Source organism: Lycorma delicatula, chromosome 11 (assembly GCF_047948215.1).
Source record: "Lycorma delicatula isolate Av1 chromosome 11, ASM4794821v1, whole genome shotgun sequence".
NCBI lineage: Eukaryota > Metazoa > Arthropoda > Insecta > Hemiptera > Fulgoridae > Lycorma > Lycorma delicatula.
Genome location: NC_134465.1, coordinates 3847187 through 3864753, shown reverse-complemented (window position 1 = coordinate 3864753; position 17567 = coordinate 3847187). Strand labels below are relative to the sequence as shown.

Sequence of the window (17567 nt, the reverse complement as noted above, 5' to 3'; positions counted from 1 at the left end):
CGAAATTAGTTTTTTCGCCACGAATCTTGAAAAAAATTAATACGATCAATGCCCAATATATATAGAAATATTTTATAAAGCCAAACCAATGCGATACACATACATACATACGTATGGTTTTTGACCAATATGAACTTTTGAATTCTATAATGTAAAGATTTGCAAAATAAACCCGAAACCACATTTCTGACATTATCATCACACTTTCCCTTTTAATACAGCTATTCTATCTGTATCGCCGGGAAAATAAAAGTATTTAATTAATTTCTAATAAAATATTGCCTGTTCAATTGTGCATGACAACTAAATTTTTCAGATAATTTTTAATATCTGAAAACAATCACTTCCCATTCCAAGAAAGAATCATAGTTTAAAGATTACTTTATAAATTTATATACCTCTTTTTCGAAGTTTATTTTAAAAATACTGAGTTTATATTAAAAAGAAAAAAAAAATCTGCACGATTAAAACGTACTACATTTGAAATTTCCACATTATCTAAAGCTATTTTTTCTAGTATGCCATTTTCAGCAAGTTACATTTCTTTATAATCCCAAGATTACGTTGTAGGTGATCGCACATGACTTACCAGTCACACTTAAAAATTACATCAATCTAAAGAATAACAAGCATACAACGTCTAAAAAAATCTACAGGCGAGGCTGATGGAAAAAAAAATTTATAATTTTTCATTTTTTTCCAAAAACCGCACGGCTGTAACTGTAATATATTTTTTTTTTTTAATCATGGAAAGACTTTATGGACACCCGGTATATATTTTTTTAAATCGGCTAAAACCCTATTCTATTTATAACAACGTCTCACCCCTGACCGTTTGTTTCTCTTTTTCTTTTTCTACCACAGATAAAATGCTTGCTCAAAACCTAATTTCCAGTACGTCCAGACGTTCAAATGGACTGATCGGGCTGATTTTTTTTTATACCGTTTTTTTTATCTGTCCGCAGATATATCAATAATCAATAGATCTTCAAAGTGATTTTCCTATGATAATTACCTCGAAAAGTCCCTCAATTATGTAATAAATAAGAAGTAATAAACTAGTCTTACAGGAAATTCAAGTTTGGGATTTGATGACATATCTGTGGAGCATTTCGAGCAGAATTAAAATCAGCCCGATCTGCCAGTACAACGCCCAGACGAACTTGGAAATAGGTTTGCAATACAATTTTTTTTAAACTATATAAGATAAGTCAAAACGGGAATGAGACGTATTAGATAAAATTAAAATATATCGCTTTATTTAACACGATAAAAATAAAATAAACAACGAAATTAACTTTTAGCATTTCCTTGAATTTTTTATTTCTTTCTTTTATAACAATGATTACAGCGAACGTATTTTTATAAAATCTTTTAAGAACATAACTAATAATTCTCTTAAATAAATATTTAAACGAACATACACTACAATTTCATTAAAAAAAAAAAAAAAAAAAAAACTTATCTGTATTTACTTAATATCAACCTTGGTCTGAAATATTAAAAGAAATTATATAAATCGTACATATAAAATAAGATTAAAGAGAGAGATAGAGAGTAAATAAAACTTATTAGAAATCATTTAATACATCGTAAAAAAAAACTCTCAACGAAGTCGTAGTACTTTTATTTCTTAAACAGTGGAAAAATAATTATACACGACAAAAGTTACGAAAGATCTCTTTAATGGGGAGAGGGGTAAGTTCAGATGAAGTTTTACTGTAAAATTATCATTTTATGTTAAAATAAACCAAAACGTTTCAAAAATTGTATTTTTCAAAACTTATTTTCTTCTCACCTATCTCCAAAATCACTTTTAAAGGAATTTTTTTTTATTTTTCTACGTTTACTGTGTTAAATGAAAGAAAGCAAAATAAAGAAAACAACTAAAAAAAATTAACAAACAATAAAAAGGTACCTAAGATTTTTTTTAGGGGAAGGGGGGGTGGTAGTGAATTATTATGAAATCTAATTTTAGTAAAATTTAAGAAAAATATTTTGAAAAATTCAAAAAATCGATATTTCAAACTTTGATCGACTTTTCCATCCGCAATGTAATTTTTTATGTCGCTTGTACTATTCAAATTTCTATAGTCAATTCATTTTTACTTCCTTGTACGAAGTAAAGTATTGTGATCGCGAAAAATTTCGTTTTTCAAATTTCAACGGAAATATCTATTTTGACCATCCCTGAATCCATTTTGACTATTTTCGGCGTGACGTCTCTACGTACGTACGTATGTATCTCACATAACTCAAAAACGAAAGGATGATGACATTTTGGATTTAGTACTGTTGTAAAATCTAGTTGTGCACCTCCCCGTTTGACTGTAATCAACTGGACAAAAAGTGTCTAAAAAAGCTCAAAATAAAAAAAATATATTTTTGACGTTTTCTTAACTGCAGTAATAAGCTCTCGTTAAGACCTTTTCCACGATGTATCATAAGTGGTACTTATTTTCATTGGTTCCAGATTTAAAGTCAAATAAAATTTTAATTAATAAAATATTTGGATCTTACAATAGGAAAGCACAGCGGTTCGAATCCACATTCGACTTCATATACATTTTTTTTTAACTTTTTTTTTTAAATTTAAATATATTATTTAATAATTATTAATCTCTGTAATAATTGTAAAAAAAAATTTACGATAAATAATATTTCAATAATAACAATAAAAAAAATTTATCAGAAGTTATTAATTAAATAAAATTTTATGTACTTTCCATTTAAAAAAAATGTGTATATGTAATTTAATAGGCGTACAAGAAAGTCATGTAGTGTCCGCAACAAAGCTTTTAGTTAAATAAATCGCCTAGCTAAATATTACAAATGTGTAAAAAAAACTCCATTTCCATCAAAGCAGAAAAAAAGAGCTACCTTTACGTTGAAATAATATTTCAGTCATTCAGAAAACACCTAATTATATGTTTCTGTAACTAATTTAATAAATTATATTACCTTCTGACCGATTAATTAAAAATTAATTGGGAATCTTATAAAGTTAATTAAAATCAGTCGTAACTCTTTTAATTACCAGTTTATTTTACAAAAATAATATTCCTCTGTTATATTTTTTTTAATAATACTAACTTGATAATGGCGAATTTTCCAAACGTTCATTTATTTAATATGAGATCGAAAATTTACAGAAATATTTATCCATTAAAGCTGTGAAATTGTAATTTATTCTTTATAAATTTTATTTATATCTACAGATATTTGTATCAATGTTATTTCATATAATTATTAGTTTTTTTTTTGGTGTTTCAAAAAAGGACCACTTTAGTTAGAATAATTAGTATTTTTTCCGATCTTTTGGCCTTTAAGTTATTAGCTTTTACTTTCTCCCAATATTTAGTCATTCTTAATGATCTTGCTTTACGATCCTCTTCTGAATAAACCTCTTTTGTACAATTAAAAGTTGTTAGTTTAAAATTGCTATTCGGATCTTTAATAACAAATTTTAATTTTTCGGATTTATTAAGTAAATCTTCGTAAGTCAAATTTAATTGTTGCTTGTCTTCTTTAATTTCTTTGAACCATAATGGCGGATTTTTTAAAGACCAAAATCGATCGATAATTCTCTTAGTAATCCTATCCTGCGGTAATCTTAATAAGTGTGCGCTGAAAGAAATTCGCTTCTTTTTCATAGTATCAATTAAGGATTCAAAGTTTTCGTACAGAAATTTATTAGGCGATAATTTGTACTGATTTTCGCGTTTATATTTTTTGTTTACGCAGGTTCTAAGAATCCTGCGTTCGACTTTAAGCAAAGGTTCAGTCCTATTTTTCTGATTTAATCTAAATAAAGTCTCGCTCGCGTAAGTAATTACCGGTTTAACCGCAGTTTTGTAACGTCTAATTTTAGTGTTAATCGAGAGCGATTTTTTGTTGTAAGTATTTTTGTTTACTTGTAGCACTAAATAATTTATTAAGTCTTTCAGTCCAATTTTGTTTTTCGTTGCAATTACAAGTAATGATCTCTCAAAGATATTTAAATTTATCTACAAGTTCTACTTTGTTTCCATTAATATTCACAGAATTAATAACTAAAGGATCTATAGCCATCATTTTAATCTTTTCATAAGAAATTATTAGTTATTAATATGAATTCTATTTTTTTATTAATCAATCTTTTACTCTGAAATGTTACACAGATAAAGGTGTTTTCATAATATTATTTGATCGAGCTAGGTAGTTTTAAATGCTAAACAACAAATAAATTTATTAAATAATTTTTTTAAAAACAAATATAAATCACTAATAACGAAAAAATTAAAAATGCTGTCCCTAATTCATATGTGTGTTTGTATATATATATATATATATATATATATATACACACACAAAGAAAATCATCCCTATCTGTGTGTATGCATGTGTGTTTATATATATATATATATATACACACACACAAAGAAAATTCCCTTATTTATCAAAATTTCTTCCATTAATTTTTAATTAATTTCATCATATTTTCCCCTGACTATCTTAACAATTAGTTTTCATTAGTTAAAATAGAGCTGATAATTTGCTTAAGTGATTTCCTTTTAACGAGATTATTCGTTAAACAATTACAATTTCTAGTATTTTGATTTAAAAAATTTCACAAACCACGTACAACTACATTGCTAAAATCACAACTAACACAACTAAGTTACAACATTAAACTGTAATAGTTTCACTAATGAATAAATCAATGTGATTCTAAATCACATGAAACCATATTGTGTTACATAAAATTATGTAATTTAATTTTAAGTAATATTTTTATTGCAATGAAAATATAACTTTAATCGATTTAAAAAATTATTTTGTTAAATTACAATATTTTAAAAGTGCTCTAAAAACTATTAACGGTCAGGCCGGATGAATTTAGAAAATTTTATTAATGAAGATAAAAATAAAGCAATCTTTCTTTATGTTGGATCAAACATTAGCGGATATAAAATTAATTTATACAGCATGTAGATCAACTTTAATTAAAGATACATCCATCCACTAAATAGACATGCAAATTTGACATTCATCTACACACTTAAAACGAACATTTTTTTCTTTAATGTATTTCTTTTCTTTTTCCTGTTTAGCCTCCGGTAACTACCTTTCAGATAATACTTCAGAGGGTGATATGCACGAGTGTAAATGAAGTGTGTGTAGTCTTGTTCCTGAGATGTGTGGTTAATTGAAACCCAATCATCAAAGAACACCGGTATCCACAATCTAGTATTCAAATCCGTGTAACAATAACCGACTTTACTAGGACTTGAACGCTAGAACTCTCGACTTCCAAATCAACTGATTTGGGAAAACGCGTTCACCACTAGACCAACCCGGCGGGTTAATTTTCGTTAATTACTAATACTGATTTATCATCTCAGTTGTATTGAAAACATGAAGAATTTTATTTATATTTATGATTAATTCATCGTATAAACTTGTGCGTAAGAAAGAATTTTGTTACGTATGAAAGATTCCACGCCTGATAAGGTTACGAACCCACGATCATGTGGATAAAAGTTTGAAACATTACCACTTTGCCATGTAGGTAAGCAAGTGTATTATTTTTTTATTTATATTATATTTCATACCAGATGCACTTTTTGTGATTTCTATAACATACATATTTACATAGTAATTTTATTATTACTGTAAATAAACATAACCTTTACAAAGACAGTATATTTTACAATTTTTTTTTTTTAATTTCAGCAAAGTAGATAAATGAATTAACATATTTTTCTTTTATTATATATACATTTTTAATAAATTTATGGAGATTTTAAATAATATTTAACCCTTAACCATTAAAAAAGTATATTTTTTAAAGAGATTTCTGTATTTTAATAAATCTCTGCTTTATATGCATGTTATAGATAGTTTATACAGGGTATGGGGGTTACATATAACTAAATTTGGTACTTACGTATTAGCGCCACCGCAGCTACAGCTTTATTTAAAAACTAAGTAGTCAATCGGATTCGGTGGGCCAAAACAGAATATAAATGGTTATTTATATTTATAACTATAATTAAAATAAACTTAACCTACGCTCGCTTCGGTCGCTAACCTCGACTAATTAACACCGTAATTTTTTGAGTATTTATTTATTTGGTAAATTCAGTATTTATTCAATTTTAAAATATTGCAATAATTACTTAATTTATTAAATAAATACTCAAAAAATTACGGTGTTAATCAGTCAAGGTTAGCGACCGAAGCGAGCGTAGGTTAAGTTTGGTTAAATTATGTTTATAAAATAAATATTTATTTATTTATGTTACTGTATATCGGCCCATTTTCCACCGAAATCCGATTGACTACTTTGTTTTTAAATAAAGCTGTAGCTGCGGTGGCGTTAATACGTAAGTACCCTAAATTTAATTACTACCGTAAAGTATATTTCATAAAAAATTAATAACTAATAAAAATTTCAATTTATCAAATTTCATTAAGTCAATAAAAATCACAAAACTATGATACGGTGAAGAACTATCCAATAAAAAACAAACATCTTCCTGAGTTATTTTCCCTCCTAATTTTCAATTCAAATTGTAACTGATTCTGCTAAATCTTTCTTCTTAAAGTCTCAAGAAATTTAAGATACTTTGTAATATGATGTTCCTTACATAAGGTGACTAACATTCAAATAATATTATTTTATAGAACTTCATAAACCTACATGTTTCATTTATTCGTTATGAGTCAAATCTCCTTTAAATTAATGATGAATTGTCTGTCATTATAAATCCTTAAAAAAGTTTCCAAACAATTCAATTCTTATTCAAGAAATCTTTAACACTGTTTATTCTCTTATATTTCTACCACATATAAATTATAAAATTAAAAATCAAAAGAAAATAACAGTTTTTTTATGGCAGGTAAAACCTTTTTTAATTTTATTTATATAATAATCATAGAAAAAAAATATATAAAATAAATTTTATATTTCTTTATTCACATTTTAAAAAAGAAAAGAAAATATGAAATCATTAAAAATATTTCTAAAGATCAGAAAAAAAAATCACTTCATTAATCAGTAAAACGGTAGGGTTTTAAATATTCAAAATTAAATAACCAATCTTTAAATTTATGTCAAATCTTTTTCCTCCAAAATAGTTCTTCATTAGAGAATATATCGGATGTTATTTTTATCTGTCCTTACACGATATGAAAATCTCTATAAAATCTCCCTGAATAATGTATTGAATGAACCGGCTTATTTATATATTGCTTTGACAAAAAATTAAACAAATGATACAATTTAATAACTTATTATTTGACAGCAAAGGGATTTTCTTATCGATTTAACTTGGGTACCATTACTAGTAAATCCACTGATGAAGGACCTATAAAATTAGCTTTTTTTAAAAAAAAAAATTCTTTGGAAGCACATTTTCTATGCAGTTTAAAAATATATTAATATATAAAATAAATATTTCCTCAATTTATGATATTTCTTTTTGTGCAATAATATATATGTTAATATTTTCAAAGATTACTCCTTTATCATCAGTAACACACAATAAAAATTATAATTCAAATAATTATATAAGACTGCAATAACAATGATCGTACTTTTAATCTTTTTGTTTAATTGCAACTTTTATTACCGCTGATAATAAAACTTTCCTTCTTTTAAAACATTAAGGCATTTGTAACTTTAAAGCTAAACACTAAAAACAATAGATGCAAATATAAAATAACAGTAGGAAAGGTATTTTTTTTTTAATATATACAAATTAAATTTAAAGCTAAGGATGAAATTTTATACCTCGCATAAATAATAAGCTTTATAATGTAAAAACATATACATATATATAAAACAACAAAATGAAGTTTGATTTATATATAAAATGACTAAAATATATTCAAGTGCAGACGATATATGTTTACAATTTATTACACAGTTCTAATTTTCTATGGAAAATCTTATTTTTTTTTTGTTTTAAGAAAGGTTTCTTAAAATTATAAAAAAAACCTCAATAGAAAATTAATGGGATAAAAAAAAGCTAATATTTTACTGATCGTATAATAAAAATTTGTTAAATGATAAATAATATTTTATTTACATTCAAAAATTTCTTAACTACTTTTCAAAAAACTTTAATTAGTTACAAAATAAAAGATTTCTGTTAATCTTAACATTTGATTCAATTTGTCATTAAAATTAAAAGTTTTACACATCTTTCATAAATGCAACCCCCGTTGCATTTGCATGCCCCCCCATCAACAAACTCATAATTTTGCAACTAAAAATTTATACAATTATAAAACATGTTTATAAACAATAAAATAGTCTGTAATAAATAAAATATTATAAATATTTTTATAAATAAAAATTTTTTTTATAGATTTATATAATTTAAGTTGCTAGTTATCTAATTCAGGAGTTCTAATCTTGGATCGATAGACAGATGTATTTATACTGTTAATACAGATTGCTTGTAATATCCATGAATTCTCAGAATATATGTTGTTAATTAGAACAACAGAATGGTAACCAAGTTGGTATGATATTAATATTTAACATATTCAGATGGATTTCAAATTATTCGAAGGTAAGAACTAATTATCTGTGTTTATTCTGATACATATTAAAAAAATATATAAACCCACCAACAAAAAGATTATTTTTGAATATTTAAATCAAAATAATAACAGTAATAGTTAATCAAGATAATAATAGAATAATAGTAATAGCAGATAGAATAGTAGTAATAATAGAATAGTTAATCAAAATATAAGCCTATTTGTTAAAAAAAAAGAAAAAAGTTATTAAAATATTTATTTTTAAACCCATTTTAATTTATGTAGAGTTTTATAATTCATACATATTGTGGTAATTAAAATTTATAAAAACCTATAAATAAATTACATAAAAATTTGTAATAACTAGTACACAGTATTAAATTAATATTTCTCTTAACTTGCACATTAAATTTATGTTTAAAAAAATTAATGATTGTTATAATATTATAATTTAATACGCAGAATTCTTATCTATTTATCATAAATTTATAATTAGAAATTGAATTTAAAATCAACTACTCATAACATAAGTAATTAAAAAATCAAATACAACAAAATTAAATAAATGTAACAGTTAATAAAAAAATAATGAAAATTAATCAAACTAATTTAATCGCTTATTAATTAAAAAGAAATATGACAAATCTTTCTTTCATTATAATGAAAAATCAGATAATACTTTCTATAATTAAGGACATAACACCAATAATAAAAACAAACCTATGAAACAGTCTACTCATATAAAAAATAAACACTAATATACTGAATAAATGAAACGAAAAAAAAATTAAATCATCATTTAATTCATAACCTAACTAATAATATAGAAACTAAAAATAAATTTGATCAGCATAAAAAATTGTAAAGCTTGTTCCTATGAAAAAAAGTGTATTAATTTTAAATTATTTAATTTACCCTTAGGAAAGAATGTTTTTTTTTGTAACATTTCTGAATGTATAAAAAAATACTTTCTGTTAATGAATTAACAAAATAATCTAATATATATATTACCTAAAACTATTTATTCGCATTATTAAATGAAGAATACATTTTATTTATCTACTATGTGTACCTTGAAATATATCTAAAACTGCAATGATGAAAGAGCTCTGTAATATCTCAGAGATTACATTCTTGATATATAATACACATTTGTATTGGAAGCAAATTATTTCATTTTACTTTTTTGAAATTAATTCATAACCTATAATAATAAGGTAAAATGAAATAATTTGCTTTCAATACAAATGAGGCATTATATATCCAGAATATATTTTCTGAAGTATTACTAAGCTCCTTCATCATGGCAGTTGTAAGTATTATACATCAAGGCATTATATAAAAAAACCCATATTCTTCAATTAATAAAATACTTATATATATTTTACAATATTTACACACAAAAATTACAAAAAACAATCTTTTCAAATAGCATCTTCAAATAATTTAAAATTAATATATCTTTTTTTAAAGGACATGCTAAGATCAGAATTAATTTAATCACAGGAATCTGTATACAATCTAATGATTTTAAAAAGTTAAATGCAGGAACCTACATTAAAGACAACGATTGAAAACAACTTCAATAATATCCACACCTAACATTTGTAAGAAAAAAGAGAAAAAAATCCAATATTATGGGGGGAAATAATACACATTTATTTGATCAAAAATATTATAGTCAAAATTTAATCAAAAGATATAAAATTTATTTTTAATAATAGTACACGAATCAATTATATATATATATATATATATATATATATATATATATATATATATATATATATATACACAAATAGTAACTGCGAGCCTATTCCTCATTTCATATTGTAATACAAACAAATATACAAACGTAGTATTCATATGTTATTACAATATAAACTGTATTAAACGGATCATAAAATTTTCTATATATATATATTTCAATAAAAGTTAAGCAATAAAACAATTTAATTAAACATAACCTATACAATAATATTTGGATAAACTGTCATGAATGTATACATACACCACAGTTCATTAAATTTTGTAAGGCTTTACAATACTATTTACCAGTTAAATAAATTATTGCAAACAATTTTTAAATCAAACAAATAAGCATTTTATTATGCAATTTTTTTTTTTTTATTGTTAACATCACTATTTAAATAATATTTGATGAATATTTTTAATTTATAAATAATCTTTTTTTTAAAAAAAAATCAGAAACATGTACGATTAATAGAAACAGTAATTAAAATTATAATGTGGCCCCACAAAATGTTACATAAGCTAATAGATATAAATAGCTTGTAAAAGGTTATATGAACATTTCTATTTTACTCAGAAAATTAACACATAATTAAATAGACGAATATTTTTGTTATCTATACTTTACGTTTGTTCAAAAAAAAGTTATGATTACAAGCATGAATAATAATGAAATTCAAAACTAGAATTCATAACCAAGTATTAACCGACAACGTAATTATGTATCATTTAATATTACAACCAAAACAACACTTACTTTGCATGTGGAAACCGTTTTAATTAAAGATAACCCGGATGATGGACCATACACACAATCACAATACATCACAAACACCAAATAAATTTAAACCTGCCACATAAATAACATCAAAAAATATAACCTTTTGAAATTATCACTTAACCGATTCATAACATTGTGTATTCGACGTAATTTAATAATATATTATCGTAACACGACGTATCTTTCAGAAGAAAATTGATATAAACAAAGACAAACATAAGCTAACCAATTATACTTTGCAACTGCCAACGGCTGAATGTAAACTGTTAAACGCTACGGCTTAACTGAAGGGCAGTTTGATCTACTATTAATACTGAGTACACATATAAAAATAAATATTAAAATCACAAACACCATACTTTAAATTAACTTAACACACGTCTCAATAACGAAGCCAGCATGAAGACCAAACGAAGTTCCCACCGCCCCTTCGCCGGAAGTTCATAGTGGCAAACATGACAAGTATGTAAAGTATTGGAGGATTGCGATCACATTGCTGGCATTCTAGCGCCTTATTCCTCTAAAACACTAGATAATACTCAACGTAAATGGTAATCAACATGTTTTGTACTCACCAAAGAGAAATTTGAGCGCCTTCTCGGCGAGTTTGATGAAATTTAGGACGGTATTTGGTCCGTAAATATAAGGACTAAGTCTGATTTTGGTATGCCAAGAATGGCACAAAGAATCCAGACAACGCACAGATCTACTGCGCACTCGCTATGCGCAGGCGGTGACACAAGCTTTTGTAGGAGAATATGTTGTGATCACTTGCATTCTCCCTCCCATTAACGTTACGTCACAAACAAGTTTTATCCGCCAAACGTTACGATATTTAAAATTTAATTTCTTTTGTTTAATCTACCAACAAGTTATTACAATATTATTTTTATAAATAATAGTGTTTATTGGATATAAATCTTTAAAAATACATTTCTAGTATAAGATGGCATTAATAGATATTAAAGAAGGTCAATAAATCGGCGATTACATTTTGAATTTGTTTAATATACTACATTAGTTTAACTTGATATACGCTTTTCTTCAGTGTTAAAAAACTGAAACATTATAAACAATACTATCATAAAATTGAGCCAAGTTAAATCAATTTACGAATAAAACTCTTTAAACTGTCTCGAATTAAACTCTTTTAAACTGTCTTATTGTTAAACCAGTTTATTTAATTATACAACGGAAGAATTTTATACGAAAAATACATAATAAAACAATAAAAATTCCTGAAATAACATTACTATTAATCGTCATTAATTGAGAAGCCACTTTATATACAAAATGAACGTTGAATGAATTGAGCGTTTTGGTGTACTTCACCTGACCAAAACCAACCTGGTTAGCAATTATTACCTGTAGGTAGCAGCACATAACTGTTAAAAACACCAAATAGTTCTATAAAGCGCCTTAGGTTGCAGCACCAAACAAATCAATGATAACATGGATTCAACAACTTTTTTAAAATGCGGTAATTTTAAAATTTTTCAGAAACGACTCCCTTCTGTTCATTAAATAAAGCTTATTAAATTACATGATGGTACTAAAAAAAAAATATTTTAAAAATAATAAGATTACCAGCCTTTCTTCAGGCAACTCTTTTTAATGTTTAAAAAATAACATTATCTACCAAGCTAATTTTGGTAACTTAACAATTTTACTTAAACTCCAAAATATTTTTGGCTGAAGCTAATAATTTATAAGATAATTTTAGTTTTAAACATTTTTTTAGGTCACTACATCAGAGTTTCTTTTATCCCCAGACTGTTATGTAAATATTGTCTTAATAAGATTCCAGTTTTGCTCAAGACACACACATACTTATAAATAACATTGTTGTGCAAAATATAAAATATTTAAATATAAGTGAGTAGGAAAATTCATCAGTGTAAGTAGGTTCAAAACTCTTGGTAGACAACACATCATTTGACTTTTACCTTCTCACAGTTAATCGTCTAGTTAGTAACCGAAACCAAATTAAGAAAGCTAGAATTCAATTTTTTTCTTTACAGTTTTAGACCGGTATTTAATTTTATTAACAACTAGATTCAAGTTTCTTAGTCGGCAATATACTTTTAACAAAATAATCTGCCATGTGCCATAAATTACTCCTAAAAATTGCACTCAAATTCTCAAGAATCTCATGATAGCTTTACCAAAGAAAGTAAGAAGTAGACTCATTTCCATTGCCTTCTTCAGAGAATTGAATTTACTGTTCCACATGAGATGCCAAGCCAATTGAAACATAGGTAATTTATAAAAACCTACAAGTGACAACTTCAATCTGCTTATCATAGGGTTAGGCTGCATAATAAACATTCTTACACTTCAAAAAACTCTGATTACAGCTCACTGTATATCAAATGTTTTACACAGATTCACAGCATAGATCATAGTTATAATAAAGAATTACATAGATAACCGAAACCAATAAACAAATAAAAACTTCTAACTTATTTTTATTTCAATGATTTCTGTAGGAAATAATATATTTACGAATCACACAATAAGGGAATGTAGCACTCATAAAAATAATTTTATAATTTCTAATATGCATAAACAGTTTTAGATAACTGATTTATTTACAAAATTCATTTCCATTTTTGTTTGAAACTTTTTTCATTGGTTAATAATTTTTTTTCTTGAAATATAAAAAAGTGTTTATATAGAAATCACCCATCGTAGAAAAAAACTCATTTTGACTGGGGAGTGTTATTTGTTACAATATTACTATAAAATTAAGTTGGTAACCTTATTGTTTTTAAAATATATGTAATTTTTTGTATCATCATGTAATTAAAAACAAGAATCAGTCTTTACTAATTTTAAAATTACGCATTTTAAAAAATTTATCGAATCCAGATTATCTTATCTATACGAACTCAAGGTACCTCTTATAATTTTTAATAACAGCCACAACTTGAAAAACACATAAAGCATCAGAAATTATAAAAACTTTTAAATTCTTTAATTGGGTTCATTAGTTCCCCCTTACTAGAAGTTCTCATGTATTCTAATGTAACACATGATAATATTTTTCATATTCTTGAAATTTAAAGTATAGAAAAAAATAATTTATATTTTTAGTACAGCTTTCACCAAGCACCCAAAAGAAGGTAAGTTTACTTAAAAAAAAAAAAAACTTCATATAACTCCCAGTGTTATTGGACGAGTTTTAAAGAAAAAAAAAAAAAATTGAACATCAACTGAAATAAATCAATGAAGAGCTCCCTCCTTATTAATATTTTAACATTATTTATAACCTTAGAAATAAGTCATTGTTGAAATGTTTCAATACTATCACAATATAAAATCTTTTATCCAGTTTCACCTCTTAAAATCAATATTTTTTTACCTCCTGATGTACATAACGAATTAATTTCTTTTTTTACTTTTAAATCTGACAAGTTTAATGAAACTTGACAAGAAATAATGGAGGTTGATGGCTGGTTTAGATTAACAGCCTAATTATATTAGAATATTATTATTTACAACTCTTTATTTGATAATTGTATTTAATCTTTTCTGTTAAAATATTATAACAAAATTTTGCATTGTACTAATACTTTCTGAATCACTTGAATCATCACAGTTTTTATGAAACTTGTATAACTGTCAAATTATCGTTCATTTAGTATTTATTTTGTTATTCTGAATCATATAATTATGTTCCATTTGAAAACCTCTCATTTATATTATTTTTTAAAAAATTTGAACGAACTATTGTAAAACAAATACTGTATACAGAAAAGAATATTAGCAGTTGCGCTGGATGGTGTAGATTGATTTCCTATGTTTCTGCTTGAGAGCACCACTAGTACAGATGGTGACTCCTGAACATAAAGCCTGCTACATTTTGCAGTTTGCTGTAAGTATAGCATAACAGTTACAGCTGTAACTGTTAATCTACACAATCTGTTACAGCTGTAACAGTTAACTCCGTTAATCTGTATCTATAGATTTACATTTAGTTACAGTAAAAAATCCCCTATGTGACAATAACATTCATAGATGGGATATTCAGTTGAAAACAACCACATATCTGTGTGAAAGAAAGAGTTTTTCAAACGATGTCTGGCAAAATGTTGAATGTATCAGGTCTTTCCTGCATAGTCCTAAAAAATCTGTTAGGAAGTCCAGCTGTGAACTAGCAATGCTGATGTTGAAAGTACAGAATGTTTAAGGAAATCCTTATATATGCATCTATATCTTGATTACAGTTGTTACAGGCTTTGATGTCTTCTGACTACGCTACATGCAGACTTTGTGATCAAAATTTTGCAGCATGAAGATGTTTTGTTGACAATATTGTGTTTTAGTGATGAGTCAACATTTCATCTTAATGGAAAATTTAATCATATAATGGAACCAGAAAATTAACTATTACAAATTGAAAGAGATTCCCAAAAATTAAATGTGTACAATATTGACAGCCAAGTTTCAGGCCCATTCTTTATTACTTTAAGTGCTTATTTGGATACGTTAGGTACACAGCTCTTTCCTCAACTACAAGATGAATCAAAGAACTTAATCTGGCAACAAGAGGGTGTGCTTCGTGATTGTCAAAATTCTGCATGGTATCAGCTGAATGGCATTTTCTCCAGTTGCTAATTTGGCGGCATGGACCTGATAAAAACTTGTTTGCAGTGACCTCCAAGGTCACCAAATTTTTTTTTTTTTGGAGTATTTATAAAGGATTTTGTACAAGTGTTTTGATTTGAGGCATAGGATTGAAGCAGCTATCACTTCCATTATTTCAGGCATACTGGTTAAAGAATGGCTTGAACTCTCCTAACAGTTGGATGTGTGCCATGTGATGAAAAGTGCTCTCATACTGAACACTTGTAGTATAAAACTCTAAGAGTCACTGTTTGTGTTTATTACTATCAAATTTAAGATATATTAAATAGCTTTAAGAGCCTTATTATTCTTTTTTGTACTCTCTGTATAATGCAAACAACAAATGGAATTAAGAGATGTATAACACCAATCCTACTTAGATATGTATAATAACTAGAATTTTTTACAGTAAAGAAATTGAAACTACATCTATCATACATGCATTGGGTGAAGACAAAGGGTTATGTTACATTTTCAAAAGTAATAGGTTTTTTCAAAAACATATTAACTTTATTAAATGAAGGAGAAGGATAGTAATCTCACATCTGTTCACAGAAGAGTATGAACAACATATATGATGATTTAACATCCGTTAATGCAAATGAGTTTTACATAAAAACAGATTCAAAGGAAAGTCTTAAAATACTTTCTTTTTTTTTAAATTAATCTATACCAAATTCTTTGTCTGTACTATTCATTTGTTAGAAATACCTGTTGGTATTAGGGAATCCATTCTTACATTGTTTCGTCCTTTTAGATATAGTTAAAAGAGATGGCCCAATATTCTTTTTTATGTTACATTTCAATCAGAATTGAATTCTATCTTCTATCACAAAATGAATTGCACATTATATGAAAATAATGGAATCTACATCTACTTTTCACTCTTTTAATTGTGGTTTAAAGAAAAAAACTAGGTTATTTTTTCTGAATTTCAAGGTTCTAACAACAGATTCAGAAGATAAGCTTAGATCTAGAAGTATAACTTTAATACTATTTATTCCTTTTTGAAAGAATTTATAAAATATTTCTGAACTTAAGAGTCATCACTATTACTCAGAGTATTATTGGGATAAATATTCCTGACAATTTCAGCTGTTACATCTCAAATGAAGTAAAATATCTGATTTTTAAACATTTATTTATAACCTTTTCTCTACCTTTAGAGGCAACTAAAAAAAATCCTTTTAAGCAAGGTAATTTACTTACCACGAGGAGCATACCCGTTCGATTTTAAGAGTTCAATGTTAATCCTTGGACCACCTCTCAATAACTATAAATTTAGTTGTAAAAGGGTTGTTAATCAAAACAACTTTTGCTCATCTTTCCTGTAGATTCATTTACGGATATCTATGCCAAATTTCACCTTGGTGAGGGCTTTTTCATTAACATTTATATACAGAGTGATTCACAAAGAATGTAACAAACTTTCATGACATGTTCTACTGGTGAAAAAAGAAGAAGAAAGTTCTTATAAAGAGGTTCGGAAATGCTTCTTTACTGGGTGTTGGCTAGTGAATGATTTCGTCCTGATTTCTGGTAAAATTAGGCCATACTGTAATAATTCTTGTGAGCCAAATTAAGAAGTCAATTTTGTGGTTTTTAAATAGTATTAAAAAAAATTTTTTTTTAAAGTCTGGGATAAAAGACAAAAGATTTGGATTGAAAAACATTTATTTTATGTTTGGCATAAAATAAATTTGTTAAATGAGTAATAAACACATGAAAGTTTTAAAAAATCTTGTAGAGACCTTGATTCTGAGTAAAATGGTATGAATAAAAACAGAAACAAACAATTTTTTAAATACTGAATTTTATTAAAAACAAAACAGTCAAAATGTAGCAGATTTTAACTAGGTATTAAATGAAA

The 17567-nt window shown here is 25.9% G+C and overlaps 1 protein-coding gene across 1 annotated transcript in view; it reads right to left on the bottom strand.

Moving 5' to 3' along the window:
* The window catches only part of sd (TEA domain transcription factor 1 homolog scalloped), a 533558-nt gene extending 521831 nt beyond the window's left edge, over positions 1-11727 (bottom strand). Inside the window, exon 1 of the mRNA XM_075378254.1 lies at positions 11045-11727. Coding sequence (XP_075234369.1) covers positions 11045-11051 — 7 coding nt within the window. The 5' untranslated portion in view covers positions 11052-11727. The remainder of the gene's footprint in view (positions 1-11044) is intronic.
* Between the last annotated feature and the right edge of the window lie 5840 nt (positions 11728-17567).